General features: G+C 31.0%; 1 protein-coding gene across 1 annotated transcript; it reads right to left on the bottom strand.

Annotated features, from left to right (window-relative positions):
* Positions 1–9,706: 9,706 nt before the first annotated feature.
* Positions 9,707–16,685, bottom strand: LOC133313479 (oligopeptide transporter 4-like). Its single transcript, XM_061514866.1, has 6 exons — positions 16,082–16,685; positions 14,963–15,060; positions 12,658–13,221; positions 11,838–12,090; positions 11,170–11,352; positions 9,707–10,399 (listed from the first exon to the last, which is right to left on the bottom strand). The coding sequence occupies exons 1-6, from the start codon at positions 16,571–16,573 to the stop codon at positions 9,794–9,796; spliced, it is 2,196 nt and encodes a 731-aa protein (XP_061370850.1). The 5' UTR covers positions 16,574–16,685; the 3' UTR covers positions 9,707–9,793.
* Between the last annotated feature and the right edge of the window lie 6,872 nt (positions 16,686–23,557).

Here is a 23,557-nt window from a genome sequence, read left to right as displayed (position 1 = left end):
TGTTCACAATAAACAATACTATAAGCTCAGCGTACACTTAGTATAAACCTCAAACGGAAAATAAAAAAACAGCCATATCCTTGCCGGAAAGAAGAAAAGCACGACGGCGATTCGGCGGAGAAGAGAACGAGAAGATGAACCAACGGTTTCTTTCTTTTTGTTTTTTTGTTCATAGATTAGAAAGGAATCAGCGTAACAGAGAAGGGCATGGGGTGCTGTATTAAGGGCAACGTGGTAGAGAGAGAAAAAAATATCTAAGGTAAAGGGTATTAAATTATTAACAACTGGAAAGAGATGAAATTGTCTGCGGAAGAAGTATCGTGTACTTGGACAGGTGTTGGTCATTCATTTATTGGATGTCAGTGACGATCATTTTTATTTTTATTTTGAAACGTTACGTTTCTAAATTCAGCCACTGGTCACATCGGTAACAGCCCCAGACATTATACTATACTTACACCATTACCAAATATGTAGTCCGTTAATTAGTTAGTCCATTATTAGTTAAGTGATTAGTAATTAATTACATATATGGGTTTGGTATTTGTCATTTTAAATGACATAAATTATGTAATTTTAAGAGAGAGAGACAGAAAAATGAAAATCATGGGAGAGAGAAAGTGGATGGTTTTTTTTAATTTAAAATTTAAATTTTCTATGTCTGTATCTCTCTTAAAATGACATAATTTTCTGTCATTTAAAATGACAAACACTTTTCTCTCTATATATATATATAATTATTTAGTGATTAGTTATTTTTAAATAATGCTAAATACAAATAATTAATAGCTAAATTTTCAATTTGTGTAAATATTATTTTTTACTGAAATTGTGGTTGTTTAATGTCAAAATTATTTGTAAAGTCTATGTTTGATTGATTACTAATACTAAATCAACGATTTTTTAAGGAGATTTGTTAGTATTATTTTTATCTCTTATTAAACTTGTAACTTGTTTTAATTTTAGAATGATTTGTTTTATTTGAAAAAGTTTGGGACTTAGTGCAAAGACGAGGGAATAGACTAAAAACAAATTTTGCATGTTTAGTAGCTAAGATTTTTTTTTGGGAAAAGTGTCTATACTTTTAAATTACACAACTTACATCCTTTCACTCTCACAAAGAGGTGGGACCCACAACTTTATTTTTTTTTTGTCAACTCTCTCTCCTCCTTTATCTATCTCTTTCTCTCTCTTAAAATGACACAACTTTACATCCTTCAAAATTATACACACTTTTCCCTTCTTTTTTTTATATAAATCACATCTATTTTTTTAGAGATAATTTTATTCAAAATGAGTTCAGCATTAATACTTTAAACTTCGATGATACTATAAAAGATTGAACTGAGTAGCTAACATTCATATAATCACTATTTTTTATATAAATTATAATCACTTTTTAAATCTTAATAAAAAATGATTAATATTTCTTATGTTGTATAAGATAAATTTATCTCTCAATATATAAAAATGCGTGGAGTTAATATGAAAAGAAGAGAAAAAATGAGAAAATATAAGTCATTTACTAGAGATCAAAAATTATAGAAAAAATAATAAGATATTTCACACACACTTCTATGTATATGTAAAAAGTACAATTTATCATAACATTGTATACTAACAGTGAAGATAAAAAAAAATATAGAAAAAAGTCTACCTCTAAACTTTGAATCTCTAATTGTAAAAGTTACCGAATTAACTCTTATTGTTAATTTTAATATAATAATAAATTATACTGCTCATCAGATAAATAGCCGGAGAGTACCTATCTGCTCAAACGGTACTAATTTATCAATAGAAATGGATTGGCTGGTTTGTCAAAATTCATAAAGTCTTGACTCTTGACTAAAATTTATAATGTCAAATCAACTGCAATTTATTATTGCTCCAATGCTTGATTTTTTAAATGCTTTTAAGCAACCTACCTATTTCTAAATTTTGTGCTTGAAAAACCTGTCATCAGCATTTACCAAGTACAAAAATTAAATATAGAAAAATATATTTATCATTTTAAATGACACAATTAATATCATTTCATTCTTATAAAAATATGGGATTCATATATTTATTTATTTTGTTTACTTTCTCTTCTCCATAATTTATTTTTTCTTCTCTTAAAATATCATAATTTTATATTTTTAAAATAATATATATTTTCACGGTGTACATGTACAAAAGCATAACAATAATTTTGGAGATAGTGACAACGATGATGGTGTGTTCTCTCCCGTTGATTTATTGATTGTGAAAGAGATCTGAGCAAGTGGACAACTTGAGCATGATTCGTTGAATCTTTGATATCTCCAATGTTTTAAATGATTAATCTTTCTTAGCATGTTTAAGATGGTGAATACTTTAAATGATTAATCTTTCTTAGCATGTTTAAGATGGTGAATACTTCTTTTCATGGTTCTATCCTCCTCGTATATATTTTTGTGCTTGATAAGCACCAAGATTTATATATATGCAAATTTAATGATCAATTTGATGATGTTCTTTCTGACTTCTGAGGTTGATCAAATCGTGAGATACAATCCTTTTTTTTTTGTTTACCGGACCAAGTGGGTGTGAACTGTTTGTAAGTGACTAAAACACTTTGGAATAAATTATACTATTGAACATCATTTTTGCTAGAGACAAAGGTGAACTGAGAGAGGGGTTAGTATTGGGGAATTTTAATTTCTTTATTATTTTATGTATAAAATAATATATTTTTAATAATAATAGGCTTCAAGTATTAATAGTTAGTCTTTCCCTCAAAAATTTATAATAATTAATATCTATTAAATAATATTTAAAATTTTAAAATTTTATTTTCGCTTACAAAATTTTTTGAGTGCGTCACTAACTATTGAGAAAATATATACAAGCCATATAAAATGCATTATGAGTAAAGAGTTTAAATAATATGTTATAGGTCTGAGGTTGAAACCTATAGTTCTAACTTATGTTACGATTTTTGTAAAAATAAAAATAAAAACCCTTAAGAAACCAAATGATTATAAAGTAAGCATTTAGATTTAAAATTTTATAAATTTAATATATTGACATAAAGAAAATACTTTTTACGCAAACCTCAACTATTGCATTTGAATTTTGATTTATAGAACTATTTATTATTTATCGTCAGTCTTCATTCCTAAAAAACATAAATTCTATATAAAACATTATAAGAAAAAATATGAATTTCGCAGGAAATTCGCAACAATGTAGTACGATACATCAATCATATATCGTGAAACAAAATATTCTAATACTACTCAAATTTGTTTTTTTTTAAAGCTCATTACATTTTTTTTTTTACAGGATAGTAAACGCATATTTAAAAATTCAGATTATTTTGCTTGTACCATTCGTGCTAATTAATATTTTTACTTCTTTGTTATTTATAACACCTTGAAAGAAAAGAAATAAAACAAACCCGAAAATTATGTTTGATCGTGAAGGGAATAACTTGGAGGGAAAAAATTTAGTGCTTCTGCACTCATTAAATGAGTGACACTTGTATAAAAATTATTATTTTTCTCTATCCTCTCTTTTAAGTAGTTGTTACATTTTTATTGGTTTGAACCACTGAAAAATGGATGATCGAGAAGCACCAAAAGTCTTCTCAACATGGAGACACTTCCTACAAGTGACCAAAGTTGAAGACTTATGAAAAAATTGGCATCTTAGAAAAAAAAATATTATATTACTAAAAAAAATCAAGTCAAGATTTAATTTGATTTCTATATAAAGGACCCTTCCCCCCTAAGTTAAATCATGTTCAAGTAAAAAAAAAAAGAGAGAGAAAGAAAAATAAAGAAGGAAAATGAAATGGAATCTGATTCTCCTTTTTTTCTTCATCTATTTCTATATTTAAAGTTAGTATTTTAGAAGTTATTTCGTAGTGAAAGTGTCATGACTCTGGGGAATCATTTTCTTACGATTTTCTTTTATTTTTTTGTTTTATCGTCTATATTTGGTTTAATCTTCTATCCTCTTGTTTTATTTTCTAAACTTTTATTTTGTGGATTTGATGGATATACTCATATTGATTATAACAATGATAGTGAATCAAGGCTATGGAGCTAAAGAATTCCTTTAGTACCAAATGATTATTAATGGAATATGTAATCCTGTATAATTTTAAATTAAATGATTCTAATGAGAACTGATCCACAACAGTTTGGGTTAATACGGTAATATTGTAAGGAATGTTTTACTTGACTTTGAGCTCGGCCAATCAGAACATTTCACATGTAGAAATTCTCATAGTTTTGGGCTATAGTAGTTCCAATTAAAAGTTAAACATTCTTTTCTATGTTTATTTTTCAAGATATTATTTTCTTATAGACTCTATTATCATAAATATGTTTAAAGAGAACGATATTTTCTTCTAAAGCGACTGGACTGGTTATAGTTTGAAAATCTTAATATCACTGATATTTATGTCACATATAATTATATTTGTGCTAACATTTCCAAAGAATAAAGATGCCTAATATGTATATACTTGGAGAGGGGTGTAGTATCATGATTAATGACTTCAAGGACCCTGCGGAGTTTAGGGTGAATATGTACAAGTACAATCGTGGTGTGACTTTAAATTTCTATCTTGATAAGAGTAGAAACATTTCCTTTCAGTTTGGTTGATGATTAAATATGTAAAGGCTTGGATAAGATTCCTAACTCATGTAACAAATAAATAAGTGTGGAAATTAAGCTTAACTAATTAGATGATCTACGTGTCATAACTGCTAATGTAAAATATTCTAGTGAATTTGACTTCTTGTTTACCGTATAATTAAGTTTTAAAAGTGTTGTGTCATATGCTTATTGCAACAAAACCAAATAATTCATATTAAAATTATAAAATCCCATTCAACTATATCCAGTGTGCGAGTTACTTAAAAAATGGTGTAATACTGTACACAAAAATGGTGTAATATAATATACCCCTTGAATTTCTAGCATCGTGCTATTAACCAAGGTTATTAACCCTAAATCAGTTATCAACTTAATTGGATATTGGGTCATTAGAACACTGGTTAAATAGCATGACCCAAATAGATATATATAAATTTATATTCTATACTCAAAATTCCTTCATAATAACTTCTATGTTTCTAAGAAAATCCATAATTATATCTATTCATAATTATTCAAAATTATGTTTGGCAACAAATGTACAAAATAAGGCATTGGCATGGAAGAAGATATCGTCATCTTCAATCAGTCTCCTTCTCAATTGGTAAATTTACTAGATAGACATTTACTTATTTTTCATAACTATAGAACTTTTGCATCTTTGTCATTTATTTTTTCGGACTTAGGTCCTCTCTAATTCAGAAAAAAAAAAATATCCATAAAGTCATTATTAAAAAATAAAATTAATATCACTTTTCAAATTTCAAAATAGCTCTTCCTACTTGTCTCCTATGCTTTCAAATTTCAAGCTAACTTAGCAATTTCACTTTTCCTTTCAATCTCACTCTTCTTAAGTGTAAATGTTTAATCTTGTTTTATTTTTTGTATAATTGATATGCATATATATAAATTGAAAATAGTGCACGACAAGGGATTTTGCATTTAGTCGTTGGTTAAAAAATAACATCATTTTGCTTTAAATTTTTTCAAAAAAAAATATGTATGACCCGATCAAATTAACAAAACCGATTGGGTCATTGATTTTTTTAAAAATTAGCCGAGTCAAACCAATGCACTGATTTTTTGGTCAATTCAATCAGATTAAGTCGTGTTTGATAAGACTACTATTAACACACTCCACTAACCTTCTATTTAAATAATAAACGGAACATGTGAGATGAGACAATAGGCCCAGTAAGAAGGATGTAATCCCATTCGAGTTTTGAATCCCACCATTGGTTTCTTGGTCCTTCACTTTCTTGTGAATTAGTAAGGAATGAATAAAGTCTAAAGAATCAATTCGACTCAAAAGGTTAAGCGGGTGGGTGAGAGTTTTTTAATGGTTTTATATATCTCAACACGTTCCCTCACACGAGAGTTCATTGAGCTTGAAGTGGGACAATGCACAGGCCCACCTATCTGTGCGAAAAAAGAAATTTCACTAGAAATAAAGTGGGGGACAGCGAGGTTCGAACCCGGGATACGAGGCTTTGATACCATGTAAAGAACCTTAGCTCAAAGGGTGGGAGTGTCTAATGTCATATAAACTCCACATTAGTTGCACATACAACCAATGTGGGACTATATATCTCAACAATGTAAAGAACCTTGGGATACACCACTCCAAAAGCTAGCTCAAAGGGTGGGAGTGTCCAATGCCTTATAAACTCCACATTAGTTGCACATACAACCAATGTGAGACTATATATCTCAACACCCCCCACACAAGAGCCCATTGGGCTTGAAGAGTGGACAATGCAACAGACTCAGCCTACCTGTGCTAAGAAACACCACAAGAAAAAGTGAGAGGTGACGAGCTCTGATACCATGTAAAGAACTAATTTGACCCAAAAGCTTAAGCTGGTGGGTGAAGGCTTTTTAATGATTTTATATATCTCAACATAAAGATTGCCCAAATTCGCAATTGATATTTATTTTTTGTTTATAATAAATAATCTAATTGGGAGTAATAGAGAAAAAACACGAAACTTTAGAATATAAGATAAACACGAATCTAACTGAGATAAGAAAGTTCCTTCCTCCTTCTAAGTGCCCACTGAGAAGCGTGAGATGTCTGTTTGAATATAAGATAAACAAGAGATTGATGTGAGGGCTTTTATAATTTTATAATGGAATAATAAGGTTTTGGTGTCTTTGTTTTCTAATGCACTAAGGAGAGTTTTACAGGTGTGGGGCAGTCGATGTTCAACAGTTGTGAAAAGCAAGCACATGACACTGGTCACTGGTTACCCTTCTTTGGATCATATATCAAATTAATTCTTACTTGTTAGCCTAATGTTAAATTTAGTTTTCTGCAATCTTAACTTTTTAATATTAAAAAATAAAAAGTCTATTAACTGCTAAATTTAAAAAGATTTCTTACTTAATAACTTATTATGAATAATTATAATTAATTTTAAATTTATAATCATGCCTGCTATATATATCAACGCTATCTAGTTTTTGCACTAGTCTGATTAAAGTTTTATATTTTTTTAAATTGTTCTTGAATAAATAATATTTTATTTTATTTTATTCAATAATCATTTAGTGAAAGAATCAGTCTTGATTGACGAAAAAATTAATTCAAATATTATATATATATATATATATATATATATATATATATATATATGAGTTTGGTGTTAGTCATTTTAAATGACATAAATTATGTCATTTTAGGAGAGAGACAAACACAGAAAAATGAAAATCATGGAAGAGAAAAAGTGAGTGATTTTTTTAATTTAAAATTTAAACAAAATTTGTTTTTCTGTGTCTGTCTCTCTCTTAAAATGACAGAATGTTACGTCATTTAAAATGACAAACACTTTTCCCAATATATATATATATATAGAGATAGGATCATTTGACACCAGTGTCAAATTTAAAGTTTGACATCTCATCTCAGAGCCGTTGGATAAAAAAAGATCAATGGTGTCACATGCTTACAAATCAGAGTCGTTGATCTTTTTTGATCCAATGGCTCTCAGATGAGGTGTCAAACTTTGAATTTGACACCGGTGTCAAAAGATCCTATCTCATATATGATCTTTTGACACCGGTGTCAAATTCAAAGTTTGACACCTCATCTGAGGGCCGTTAGATCAAAAAAGATCAATGGTGTCACATGCTTATAAATCAGAGTCGTTGATCTTTTTTTATCTAACGGCTCTTACATGAGGTGTCAAACTTCAAATTTGACATCGGTGTCAAAGGATCTTGCCTCTATATATATATATATATATATATATATATATATATATATATATATATAAGGAGGGATATTTTGACTCCAAATTAGAATTTTTAAGTCTTATTATTCATCTTAACCGTTGATTTCCGTCCATCTAACGGTTATAATTTAGAAAATCATACTAATTAATTAATTAATAATTACATTATATATGACAAACTGTTGATTTCCGTCCCTCGACTACTGAGATGAGGAGTAAGACCATATATATATATATATATATATATATATATATATATATATATATAGGGTTTTCGTTTTATCCTTTAACATAACACAACAAACTTTCCTACACTCACAACATTTTGTGGGACCCACACTTTTTAAAACAATAAAATAGATAAAAAATTAAGGCACGCAAAACGAATCTCTATAACATTACACAATCACTTTTCCTACAACATAACTCTTATAAAACTCATATATATATGGGTCAGTATCATTTTACACCAGTATAACCTACGCTCTCAATCTTACCCGTTGATACCACTTATATTTAAAGACTCTAATTTTTTAGTAATGTAAGCAATTGGATACAAGTGGATCTATGATCAAGATTGAGTGTAAGACTTCTAACTCTTACACTGGTGTAAGAATATCTTGTATATATATGAGAAAAATATTTCTCAAGCAGCTTGAGATATATTTATCTCCGTTCACCAAAAAACTACGTCGTTTTGTTTATTTATTTTCTTATATTAATTGATTCACCTTTGAATGGTTATGATTCTCTTTTTCTCTCTCTTCCTTTATCTCATCATTGATCCATCTTTGTGTGGTTATGATTTAGCAGCCGAAGATAAATTTATCTCAAACAACTTAATAAACGTTAAGCGATTAAAAACGGTTATTAAGAATATCCTGCATATATATATATATGAAAAAAAATATTTCTACAGCCACTTTATATAACATTATATACAACTACTCTTTTTAACTAAGTCTGACCAATAAGACATAGTTATAACAATAAAGTTGTTCTTTTTTATCTCTCCTCAGACATTGTTGGCTGACGTGGCGGAGAGAGAAAATGCAATTTTTATGTTTTACCTACGGTCAGACTTAGTTAAAAAGGTAGCTGTAAATAAACTTATATAAAGTGACGGTAGAAATGTTTACTCATATATATATATATGAGCAGGTTATATTTACAAACTTTTTTGTTTACAAACTACACTATGTAGGACCGGTCCTACATTAATCACACAGTGTACGACCGGTCCCTACATTAGTGTAATTGCAAAAAAAAATTGTAAACGGATCATGTCCCATATATATATATACACACACACTACTTAGGGTCACTAGTTAACTACTATGTATCTTGTTTAATTTTCCTTCTACCCTGCTTTTCATGTTGGTTGTTTGCCAAGTAGTACTGAACTGATTCTTGCCTGGGTTGAATTTTGTAAATATTTAGAGCAGAGTTAGATGCAATAATAAAGATGTTCAATGACTACCGTCTTTGTTATTCTTTACCGCTTTGTTTCCAAATTAATATTTTATGGACACTTTTACACTGCTACCTCAACAAATGTTATATGTTCAAGGCATTTAAGCCATTAAGATTGACCTAGGAGTGAGGATTTTAGTTTATATAAAGTTATAAGTTCAAACCTCAGTTTCTCCATTATATCCAAAGCATTTGCCGTGTCTGATAAAACTAAAACCAGAGGCCCACATTTTATTTGGAATTTGGCTTGGACACTACCATTTTTTCTCCCTCGTCTAATTAGATGATTACTGCCGATCATTATGCCCAGTAAGAAGGCACATCAATAAGAAGCGTAATGAACCATGTAACACTAGCTTTTCACTGGCAAATATAATTTGTATATGTTACATTTTGCATTTCCTAATACGTGTTTTTAATGCGTGGTATTGTAATGAAAGCATTAACGAGGTATACAATCACTGGGTTGAACAAGTCATGCCCTTAGCTGTTGGGCAAGAAGCCAGTGGACAATGTTCACCATTATTTCCCCACCAATCAATACTTTTGTTTTCCATACTCAGTGAAAAGTAGAGCAGGATAGCCATAAAAGCAACCCCAGCATCAAGTGCTGCTGATAGAACATAGTTGTACCTCTGCCACCATTTCTTTCTGTAACGGAAGATAAAGAAGTTGAAAACTGTTCCAACGAAAATCCAGGCATTGTAGTTCAATGGTGTTGCTGGTGGCATCATTCCAGTTGCTCCCAGGAGAACTGGAAGGTTAATCAGGGGAATCCATGACTGTTTGGGAAATGTTTTATGCAATAGCCAAACAATTACAGGGCCTATTGCACCTCCAAGGAAAAACCAATTCATTGCACTGTAGTTTCCTTGAGAACCAAAGATACGTCTTGGTCCTACAAGTCCCCAAATAACTGATGCATCAAAGAAAACACGGTCACCCGGGCATGTCCAGGGACTGCCTTGGGGAAGGAGGTCATCATGACATATATTTTTGACAGAGTTCAGCAACCACCATGCTACCCCAATGTTGATGGTTCCAGCAAGTATTGTACCTATGAACTGTACATGTATGAACAAATGGCATGCTTCAGAAACTATAGAAGAAATGTAATATCAGAATATAAGGTAAGCTGTTTGTGTGTGTGATACAAGGATTAGGCATTAGAAATATCATTATACTATCATAAAGCTATGGAAAAAAAGAGAGGATATGTTTGAGCATATCTGATATACTTGATTCTGTATGCTATTAATTATGAAATTTTCATTTACAGTTTAAATGTCTTAACATATCAAATAGTTTGTTGAAAATCTACTTGCATGATTGGATCCCTAACATTTACTGCCGGAACTAGCTTCTGCTTTGTTACAAACTTGTTAACTATTTGTCAGTGTGTGATTATAGTTACTTTCAATCTAGAAATGTTCAATTAAATTTCCTTCCCAAAGAATCAAGCAAAGAAAAAGTTGTGAGGAAAATAAAGAAAATTAAACAAGTTGGTTGTAATACTAACATACAGCAGATGTGGCTTGGCGTTTCTCTATATTAAAATACCTAATCTCAGCTTTTGCGATATTGATGCAAGGTTTGGAGATCAAGGTAAACAACCTCAGACACAATAATTAAGTTGTATGACAACTGATGATTTCCTATTTTACTGGCTATGTAAAGGGCATTCTATGAGCAAGTGTTTATAATTGTGCCTCGGGTATCATTTTTCCTTTTTGTTCTTCTTTCTCTGATCATAGTAAGTAACTAAGTATAAGCTGGTATATGAACTCTACAAAATTTGAGGGAAGGGGAGTGGAATTGTGCTTTAAGAATATACCTGAACTAAGAACATTGATCTTGGAGGGATTTTCATGTAGTGCCCAAGCTTGAAATCACTGAGGAAGGAGACAGCCTGCGCCATGCTAATGTAACCATAGGTTTTGAAGCATACATTTGCTATTGGTCTTCCAGGGTAAATGAGACCAAAGACATACTCGGTGATGATATTCAACCCTGGTGTCTGTACACAGAGCATAAGAGAGAAGTATTTAAAACTTGAGATTTTGTGCTCTGGTTAAGAGAGTACTTGTTGTTTAAAACCACAAGCCAGTTAAAATTACAAAAATACAAGATACAAATGTAATAGCTCCCTCTTTTCTTAAACTGTTCTTAGATTCAGAAGTAAACATTGAGAAAGCATTTTAAGCTGAGTATTCCTTAAGAAAACATCAGTATCGAGTTTGTCATAAGACGTGAAAAGATAAAGTTTCTAACTAGCCCATGCCAAGTAATTCAAAGAGGAAAAATAGTTCATCCGATTAAAATGTACTATATTCGTATCCTTTTGTGGATAAATGTTAGATTAATCATATGCCTTCGGCTTAAGCTTTTGGAATTGGACCCTTCCCACTTTTAATTTTTTAAATAAAAGTTGAAGTTTAGTAAAAGGCAGTGTGTGTGAATGTTCCTTCCCCTAATGGGGAGCAAAAGTTGCAAGATTTTAACCTGGTTTGTGGTGGCAGTTATGATGCTAATGGGGAGGGTAAATGCAAATGCTAGGACTCCAGCAAAGAGAAGTCCCCACCACGGCATCTGAACCTGGTCATTTAGAAAGATGCATAGTAGGAGAGAAACCACAAGAGTCACAATCAGCAATACATGAAACCACCAAGAAGGTATGTCTTTGTATCTTTTCATCAATTTTGTGTGGATATCTTCTTTGCCCTTGGAAGAAGCACGATAGCGCTCGATAATCTCCCTGCATATTTAGTTATACTTTAAAATATAACAATTTTTTGAATGATATAGCTGAAAGCTGAATAAAAGTTTAAGCTGCAAAGCGAGGAAAGTTAGTCCTTTTTGCTGTTGCAGTGTTTCATTTGCATGATCAGCTATGTCAGGGTCCACACATATTAAGATATTGCACATGACCTCTTAAGAAAATTGTGTAAAATTCATCATAATTGTTTAATCCAATCTATCTTTTAACACAAGATTTTCAAGTTATTCTGTAAAGCATAAAATTTCTATAGCTTATATGAGCAAATTGTCTAGAATTCTTGTTCTTTGAATGCGGGACACTCGTTAGTTTGTACAATATGCAACAGCAAAGTGCCTTTAAATCATATAAATTACCTTAATTTTTTGACAACCGCAGCAGTATAGAATTTATAACATACTGCTGCATAAGTTTGTTCCAAAATTTTCCAACTCAAATAACATAACATCCCTGATTTACGATTCTTATATTTTCTGTCATCCTATCAAAACTCATTCAGCAAGAAATAAATTAAACATGATGGCTTAATGATTTGAGTAGCATTACCTTCCATAGAAGCAAGCAACATGTGTAAGGGTGGATGCTATGGTGGCAAATCCAAAGCCATAAGTGAGAGCAAAAAACACACTCAGATGAATTCTACCTTGCTCTTCATACTGTGCAAAATCAAGCTCAAACTTGTCATTGACAATAGCAGATATGTTGTATGTTGTGCCTTGGGCTGTGAACAAGTGTGAGGAGAAAATGGGAAACTTGTTTGCATTGAACGCATTTAGGCCCCAGTATGCTATAGGAATCACAACGTAGACTATTGATGCATAGCCCACAAAAACATTGACAATGGCAAAAAACGGTGAGATAAGAGGGCTGAACAAGAATGATGCCACAGCAGACCAATCAAGTGTCAGTGCTCCAAGTCCCAACCCTTTCATGCCTGAGCCTAGTTGCTGAGCGGTGACTGACTTGGAGAATATCCAACAAACCCATGATATGTTTGTGAGCGTTGAGAAGAAGTATCCAGGGATCACATACCATGAAAAACTGCAAACTAGTGCAATAAAGAAAAACTTTGCCCGTGAAAGTCGATGTTCATCTTTCTCATGCAAAGCTCTGCATACCAACAATTTTTGCATGTAAATATATTCATAAAAAATACATCAATATATATAGGTTGCATGTGAAACTTTTTATTGCTACATCTGGCATGAGTTGCATATTCAAACAACTGTGATACGTCCCACCCCAAAAGCTAGCTCAAGGGGTGGAAGTGACCAAAGCCTTATAAAAGGCACATTAGTTGCTCATACAAGCAATGTGGGACTATATATCTCAACACGCCCTCTCACACAAGAGCCCTTTGGGCTTGAAGCATGGATGGATTATGCACAGGCCCAATTTTTAGTTTACCTTTTGTGCTTTTTGTTTTAATTCCACTTTAAAGTGGGAGACGATGAGGCTCTGATACCATGTAAAGAACCTTGGGATACACCATCCCAAAAGCTAGCTTAAGGGGTGGAAGTGCCCAAAGCCTTATAAACTCCTCCACATTAGTTGCTCGTACAACCAATGTAGGACTATATATATCAACAACAATAACTGATGAAAGTACTAACAAACGTTTTCATTTCTTCCAAGTCACGAAAAGATGAATTAACAATGAGTTTTGGGATGCAAATGCGATTGCTATGTAATAATATATTCAACACTATGCATTAGTAACTTCTTATTGTAAATAATAGAATTATTTTATCTTTTAAATAAGAAAAAGGTCAATTATGCAATAAGAAAAATTAATTTCTGTTTTTAAGTGAAAAATAAGTTGAACTTGATCACGAAACTAGCTGCACAGGTCACATCACATTCTTAATTAGTGTGGGCCATAGCCATTCTCTCCCTTTCTCCTTCCTTGTTCGCAAGTCGCTTCCACTTCGCAGTTCAACCGTAATAGCGACGTTAATTCATTGACCACAGCTTTGTGGTGTGTGAAAGCAAGCTTATATGCTTGACATTAACGTTTTCTCGTTACTGAAGTCAACTGTGTTTTAATTTAGTCAGACAAAAATCACATATGGCCAAGCTGGGCCAGCTAAGTTTCTTTTTTTTTTCCACAAATGTAACAGCATTATCTCCATGTAATATATGCCTACATATGAGGATAGATAACGAAGATTCCACTATTTCAATAGAGGAATTTTCTTGATCTCTATTGATGAATATCTATCACTTGGCCTTTCAGCTAACGTCATAAGTCGTAACGTACTACACATTATATTAAATAGAGTAACATGGGTTAAACTTACAACTCATTGAATAATAATTTTTTTTTTAAAATGTGGTCCTACTCTATTAAAATCGCTGTTTTTGTGACTGTACTTGATCTAAATTGAAGACAAATACAATTAACCATCCTTAATGTTTGGGATACCCTTAGATTGGGGAGGTTTTAATAAACTCTTATTACCCTCATAAAACGACAGCACAAAGTGTGGCTTTGGAAGGAGGGGGGATCCCCTTTACGCTTTAAATCTATCCACTATCATTAAACATTTACAATTTCCAAGGAAACGTGGAAAGAACAAGAATATTCTATTAAAAAAAAGTAAAGAGTGGCATATGATCAAGGCGTTTACAAATTTTTATAATTAATTCTTAATTGTTGATTTTTGTCGATCGGTTATAATTTATTAAATTATATTTATTAATAAATTATTAATTATTAATAAATTATAATCATTAGATTGACGAAAATTAACAATTAATACTTAATTATAAGAATGCATAAGTAAAAAACAAATATATAAATATAACATTTTCCTATAATTAAAGAGTTTTTTCATTTTTATTAGCATACCGGAAAAGTGAGACCTGGACGAGGGTGCTGGGCCACCACATATGAGCCGGTTCCACCACATACTTCCTCAGCAACCCCGCCCATCCGTATCCTAGCACCTGCAGAGTGCAGACACACCATAGAGAAGGAGTGCATGAATCTCCATTTACAATTATTCAATTACAATTATATTATAAAACCTAAAAATAATATAAAACACCTCAATTATTAGCATAAACTATACTTAGTTCCAAATTAGAAACTATATCCTCATAAATATATTCTCATCTGTGACTATTATTTTATTAAAATTAGTATTTGAACGACAATGAATAAATAAATACAATAGTGGAGTTTGAACTTGTTGAAAAGAATATAAACTCTGCCATTGATTAAAACCAAGATTTTAATAAATTAAAAAATAAAACAACAAAAAAGAGAGTATATCAAGTCAAAAATAGAATATATATATATATATATATATATATATAGGGTTTAATATTTCTCAAGTCACTTAAGATAAACTTATCTTCGGTCACCTCTTATAATTATATATTTCGGAAAATACAAAATTATAATATTAAAGTTATTTTCTTTCTTTCTCTTCGTAAACTTATCAACTCACATGAAGAGGAAAAAATAAATTTAAAATTATAATTATATATTTTTTAGAGTATATAACTAAGAGGGAGTAGCTGGAAATAAGCTTGTCTTGAGTGTTTGGAAAAATATTTTTTAGAGAAATATTTATATATATATATATAAAATCTTTTAATCTAACATAAGACTTAGAATTTGTACTCTTTATCTCGGTCGTTAACTTTCCTTCGTCTAATAGTTATTTATTTAAAAGTAATAATTAATTAATTGATATAATTTAATAAAATTATAAATATTAAATAGACAAAAATTAATGATTAAAATAAAGAGTAACATTTCTAATTGTTACTCCTAATTTAAAAGATCCCTCTTGTATTCTCTCGTATGCGTGGGTGGATTACAATCATGACAATGTCATGAAAACGACCCAGTTATGGTGAGGAAAGGGAAAGCGGGGAGGGAATCCATAGATAATTTATATAATTAAAGAAAAAGTTAATTAAAAATAATGGTAACGATTGGTGAGTGGGGAAAGGTCACCTGAGTAGTAATGATGAGAAGCCAAGAAGCAAGAAAAGAGATGCTGCGTCCGTAAAAGGCTTTGATTATGTTGACGATACCCACCCCATAGGGTGACCCGGATCCGAATGCGCTTCCGGCATTGGCGAATATGGTAATGAGGACGTGTTCCTTCATGTTAAATGGACCCGGGTTGAACGAGAACAGCTTGGACCCGAACCCGGGGATTCTGAACTTGGTGGTGGGAAGAACTGCCGCCATGAAGTGGCCGATGGGGAGGGTGGCGACTTGAACGGTGATTTGGGTTATGACGAGTGGCTCCGTCCGGTATGCGAAGAACTGGTTGAGGAAGGACAAGATGGAGCAGGAGAGAAGACCCAGGAACCACATACGGAAGGTCCATACGGGTTGGGTCGGGTCGTCGGTGTTGGTAACGGTTAACCGTACCTCCTCAATGGGAGAGAGTTCATCTTCGTCGATGGGTGTGGTTGGCTTATCTGCCTCTGGGTCCATAGTGATGGTTGGTGTTAGAGAATGAATTGGTGGTGATTTGAAGAATTTAGGCGCGTGCTGTTATTGTTACGTACGTTTTTGGGTGGAGATAAGGACAGAGGTTACTTCACTTATAGAGTTGGTCCTTTCCTCTCTTCTCTAAGAAACTTTGGTTAATTACTTGGTTCGGTTGGGACTTGGGGACTCTTATTGATTCGTTATCGTCTAGTATATATAGCAAGATATGGTATCTTAAAAATTGGAGGGGAGATATTTTGACAACTAAAAATGTCTACTATCACTTACTATCTATCAAATTACTATTGGATCAAAGAGAGAGAATGTTAAAAAAAAATTGAAGAGAGAAAAAATGCTAATCCAATGATGATTAGATAGGTAATAAGGTAGTAGTGAAAACTTTTGGTAATCAAAATATCATCCCTGTAGAAATTGTCTTGTAAAAGCTTTTATGATATTTATGCTAACGGTATTTAAATTCTGAAATAATAATTTCTACTCTTAAAGTCAGAGCCTTTCTGCTCATTTTTTATTCATTGACTTTGTTGCATGGAGTTTTCATGGGAAAATATTTTCTCTTTAAAAAGGAGAAAAAATTCTTTCTACGGATAACTCATAGTATAAGTGAGATTTAAAAAATAATAAAGAGAAAAAAAAATTAAAGTGAAACCGATTCATGGTATGAGTCTAGGAAAAAATGTTTTCCAGTTTTTATATGCTACTCTCTTTTATAAAATTATCTCGTTTCCGCATTGTAGTAAAGAAAAGTTTTTTTTATTTTGTTTTCAAAATATTTATCTATTTAAGAGAATCTAATATTTCTGTAGTCGTATTATATGAGCACAAATTAGTTAACATTCATTTACAAAAAAAAAAAAAATTAGTTAACATTCAATAACATTATTACTAAAAGTAGATCTTCTTGTATAAATTTTTAACCTGGAAAGAGAGATAAACGTAAAAAAAAATTAAATAGATGACAAGTTGCCAAAATTTGCGAGACTTTATTTAAGGTATTTGTTCTTGTCTCAATTTTTACGTAAACTTGTCATATAAAAATTTCACATGTTAAACCCCGTTCATGTGCAATTATCTATTTCGGTATCGCTCTTAATTTAGTTAATTATGTATGTACTTCAAAATTTGACAAACTTTTTTTTTTTTTTTTTAATAATTTGTGTTCAAGGGTGAACACCAATGTCTGTGTAGAGGCCCATAGTTGTATCTACAAGTGTTATTAAATCTGACTCGGGCATTGATCCAGTCGGAATACTGAGTCATTGGTCGGATCGATGGGTCACTGGTTGAACTGATTAACCTGGATATATAAAAATATGAGGTAGGATTCTTTGACACCGGTATCAAATTTGAAATTTGACACCTCATATGATAGTCGTTAGATCAAAAAAGATCAATGGTATCACATGCTTACAAATTAAAGTTGTTGATCTTTTTTTATTTAACTGCTCTCAGATGATGTGTCAAATTTTAAATTTGACACTGGTGTCAAAGGATCCTACCTCTAAAAATATATATAAATATGAACATATAAATTTAATTATATTCTCCATATCTAAAATGAATTAAATAAGGTTCACTAAATAAGCTCAAAAATTATCCAATCACACTTTTACAAGTTCATAAAGCACAAATAAATAAAAATGCATGCTATTACTATGTCAATTTAAATTGCAACTCGGGTATTTACCAAAAAATAAATAAATTGCAACTCGGGATTCCCATAGTATACCTCTCAATGACATTCAAAAGGCCAGATATTGTGAACTCATCATATTTTTTAAATTCATCTATATTGAAATGACATATGTCACATTCTTTTAATTTATTGTTACGCAAATTGCTTCAGTATTGAAAGCTGAAATTTGAGGTCATTATAGAAGAATATATTACTAACAAATAAAATTACAAAAAAATTTAAAATGAGTTCTACATTTTTTTCTGACAATATGAAATATTTTTGGATTTTTTTTAAATGCATGACCAGACTGGGTCATCGGGTCATCGATTTTGACTGGGTTTTGACCGGGTTCAATGCATAGCCGGTCCGATGCTTGAATAGAACAAGTTCGATGACCGGTTCGTCGAGTTTCGGGTCGCCCTTGTCGAGTCGAGCCGAGTTTCACAACACTAGTATCTACATAGTAAGTGGAAGAGATAACTGTCAATGGTAGGTCCAATAATATTAGCCAAAGTCCAGTGGCGGAGCCGGACCAAAAGTTTAGATGGTGCCAAAAAATTTTAACATATCAAATTATGAAAATATTTATCGTAATTACATAAATTAATAAGGAAAAAAATTTATTATGAATTCTAGCAAAAGACACTAACCTTTCATGTAAAAAAAAAAAAAAAAAAAAACACAACACCTTCTTAAAAGCACAAAACACCAAACACATTTTTAATATATACACAAATTGCAGAGGCAATCGCCCAAGCCCCAAGCCAAGTAGCCAACCACAACCATTGATATTTCAGTCAAAGCCTCGCAGGAGCAAACAAGTTGTGCAACAAGTCAGACGAAAAAAGGAGCAAGGCACAAGGTTGTGAAAAATCTGATTGCAATTGTAAGTCATAGATTAGGACTTTGAAAGTGATTTTAATTTTTATGGGTTAGGTAAAAGGGTTTGGGTATTGAGTTTTATTTTTTGATTGAAAAATATAAATATAATTATATTTATTTAGGTAGTACCAAATTATAAATTTAATTTTTGTTAATTATAATTAATTATACATTTATATATAATAAGTAAAAAAATTTAAAATCAAGTCACCTGCTGACATAAGTGTGGCTACGCCACTGCCAAAGTTCAATGGATAAATAACAAAAGAGTGTATGTGTGTGTAATTGGGGGATGGTGAAAGCTCTAGGATATAAGATCGCAAGAGTAAACAATGTTTGTTGTTCTGACCCTCTAAGAGTATTGTAGCGATATACATAGTCTCTGGGAGTGGTAATGAAAGTGTAGAGTGGTCTTAGAGTGATTTCCCAAAAAATAATAATTGTGGATATTATTCTGAAGGACTAGGTCGTGGGTGCAATCTCACATCCCCACATTGCCAAATTTAACATTTGGCCAGCGTGGTCCCATTAAGTGAAAAGATCAAAATTATTCCTCGAGCCAAAGTGGACCGGAACAATTTGCAAAATCGACAACCTTTTTTCAATTATGTTTGATAAAAAAACAAATTAAGGTATTTATCTACTCCGGACGGCTTAAAAGCTTTCCAATCATTTTCTTATTATTTTAGAATTATTACCTTGCTGTCTTTAATCAGTCCAAAATTAGTTTCACTAAACGGCGTGCTTCTTTTTATCACATTGTATTATTGTCGCTTGGTGGATGTAGTCGGCTAAAATAACGGTGTGCCAAAACAGCCAGTTTTGATTTTTGGCTTCTTTGTTTCTCTGGCAAACTGACCATTATTTTGGGAACGTAGTGGCAAGTTGCATTATCTATACAATAACATAATTAGTGATGCTCTTTTCAAGAAGTTTACTTTTTTCAGCATACATTATAATATTTAATAAATTTAATGGATTCTAGTAAATAAATGGAACCGGAAGGATTGTATCACAAAAAAAAAAGAAAATTGGAACAGGATGATATTATACCAATATAAATTATACTTTCAGTTTCTTTATTTAATGAAGTTTATATAGAATTTGTTGCATTATAGAGAAATTGTGTTAAAACTAATATATCAAAAATGCTTTATTGACATTCTTATTTATATTTTTTGTAAGATTTGACTCTTTTAAGATAAAAAAAAGTACACATAAAATGCAAAATCATGTGAACACGCAGCCTGGCTTGCACTCTTTTTCTTGTTTGCCTCGAGCAACCCACTTGGAGAATGCATCCATTGACAAACCAGGCTACCACTATATATATATTATTAATGCGTTTCTATTGTATGCAAGTGGAGAAATTCTAGCGTAAACATAATTTGACACAAATTTATAATTATTCAATATCAAATAGTAATGTGTTAGTTATTTATTAGTCTAATTATATAATTTGTTTAGACTAAATTCATAAAAAAATATCTCATACCAGTATCACTGGATGGCGTAAAAGTGTAATTTGAAGATTATATTATACTTATTATCAAAAGAAGATTATACTATTATACTATTAATAAAAGTTTGTTGTGGTGATAAATAAATCATATTCTTAAGACAAACACTAAGATTCAAATCTTATCACAATCTATAAAAAACAATAGTATTTTAAGAAGATAAAAACCATCAAATACAAAAGTTTATTAAATTATATATAAAGTTTAAAATAATGTAGTTTTAATTTATAAGTTAATTTGATATAAAAATATACGCAAAATGTTTTATATAGGAAACATTACGCGTAAATGGAAAATAAATTCGCAAAAAAAGTGTACGCATTCTTAATAAAGCAAAAAGATAGGTGCACTATTTACAAAAAAAAAAAAAAAAAAAAAAAATAAGTGCACCAAAGAAAGTGCATATAGTAATCTTACAAAGTTGAATCAGGGGACTAGATGTTGTTGTGTGTGTATCGAAAATTTTAAACCACTTAATTGCATATTTATGTAGCTTTTGTCTTTTAGAGTTAAAAATGTTAGTGTACCTATTAACAAGGAATCACGGACACTTGTAAAAACAGGGAGAGTCGTGTCCGACACGCTCTGACACGGTGTCGGACACGCGGTCAACTTTTTTCGACACGCGAATTTGACCGTGTCCGACACGGTCAAATGACATTTTTGTAATTTTTTTTTAAAAAAAATTATTTTTTTAAAAAATTAAAATATATTAATAAAGCTTCCACCTGATCATATCAATTTTATTTTTTTTTTGTCTTTTTTCCCTTTAAGTAGATAAGAGATCATCTCAGCATCATTGTTGTCAATTCTTATCACGCTCTTATTGTATCTCCTTCTCTCTGATCTATCTCTCTCATCCTAATTCTTATTTTTTTTATTAAAGCTTCCATCTTTATAACGTGTTGATGGGTATTATTAATTTAGTTTCATTTTTTGTTAAATTAATAAATATTAAATGAAATATACACTATATAAATTAAAAATATTATTTAATATTAAAACGTGTCCCAACGTGTCGAAATTCATAATTTTTTAAGATTGACGTGTCGGAATGTCGTGTCGTGTCACGTGTCGTATTGGTGCTACGTAGCCTATCAATGCTTATTTATAAATCTTGTAATCACGAGTTTATTTTTATACCTTTCTATAAAGATTACTTAAACCAGCAGTAGATTACCAAATATTTTATCAAGAGATTCAAGACGCTTATGTTATCAGATTGATCCCAATAACTGAAAGTTACCGTACACGATAGAACATTCCTCAAATTAACGTGGAGTGAGTGAGTGACTACCAAATGAAATATTCTTTATTAGTTGCAACTGTCCGTCACTTGCACGCGAATTGCCTCCTCAGTAGTCAGCAATCAACATGCTCGACAGATCTTTCGTCACATAGCAATAAGCAATCAATCAGAACCAGTCGTCAGTTTATTTTTTAAATTTTTTAATTGGGATCTCCTGTAAAGTTTAGATTGGTTTAATTCAGATGACGTTTGGTATGCGGTATTCTTTCAGGTTTTTGAAAAATTGAATTTTTTTAAATTTTTAATTTTCAGATATTATCGTAAACTGAATGTAAAAACATATTTCTAAAAATCAAAATTTTTGAATAAAAAAAAAAATTCCTCTACCAAACACTTCTTTAATATATTTTTGTTGAATTTTCCTCCAAAAATTTTAATTGGTGACAGAAGGGTTAAAATTTACATTCATTAGCTTTTTTATTTGTGCAATTTAATGAATTTATTATCAAATTCTATCATCAATGTCAATAGCAATATAAAAATAGATATCCTATACCTGATAACTAGATAAGGGGACTCTTATTTCTTGCTAACTATGGTATTATATGAAGGGTAGAGAGACGTCATTAAACAATCACACACTTTCTCGTTCAATCGTTAAATCTTTCTTATATCGTATTTAACTAAAAATTAAAAATTAAATTTATGTCATGTCATGTTAATCTAAATTACCACACTTAACAATATTATTTTAAATGAAAATAACAAGGCAACATGATAAACTGTGTGTTTAATTTTACACAATCACGTGCATTGGTAATACTACTTTTACTCTATTAGAGTGTGTTTGGTACAAGAGAAATTTTTTGGTAACCGGAAATCATGATTAATGGGAATTCAGTAGAAATTGAGTTTACTTGGAATCTTACGAAAGAGGTGTTTGGTTCGCCAAAATATGACCGGGAATATTGGGTAAAAATTACTGATTCCATATTTGGTTTAGAACGAAATATGACTTGGAATATGAGGTTATTTTACAAAAATAACCCCAAACTATTTTTACTTTTGTAATTGATAGATTGGGTCTAGATTTTTATGTGTATTAGGGTATTTTTGTCTCAAAATTTATTGTTGTGTTTTCCCTTTACTTGGTATTCTGATTGGTATTCCAAATTACCATATTATTTTTTATAATCTGAATAGTGACTTTTCTTTATAAATCAAATTACCGGTAATCCTTGGATATCCGGGAATCGTAATTTATTCCTTCTACCAAACGTGGTAATTATATTTACCAAAGAATGATTACCGGTAATCCTCTTCAAAAACTTGAAACAAACACCCCCTTAGGATGTGTTTGGTACAAGTATTTTAAAATGATTACTGGTAAATCTTCTTTGGTAAATGCAATTATCATGTTTGGTAGAAGAAACAAAAATCAGTTCCCGGATATCGAAGGATTATCGATAATTTGATTTATAAAGAAAAGTCACTATTCAGATTACCAAAAATAATATGGTAATTCAGAATATCAAGTAAAGTGAAAGCATAACAATAATTTTTGAGACAAAAAAACCCTAGCACACATAAAAACCTAGACCCAATCTATCAATTACAAAAGTTAAAAATAGTTTAGA

Source organism: Gastrolobium bilobum, unplaced genomic scaffold (genome assembly GCF_033153095.1).
Source record: "Gastrolobium bilobum isolate Gb01-03AN ecotype WA unplaced genomic scaffold, APGP_CSIRO_Gbil_v1 utg3603, whole genome shotgun sequence".
In the NCBI taxonomy this organism is placed as follows: domain Eukaryota; kingdom Viridiplantae; phylum Streptophyta; class Magnoliopsida; order Fabales; family Fabaceae; genus Gastrolobium; species Gastrolobium bilobum.
The sequence above is the reverse complement of the archived record's forward strand: the minus strand, read 5'-3'. Positions and strand labels throughout refer to the sequence as shown.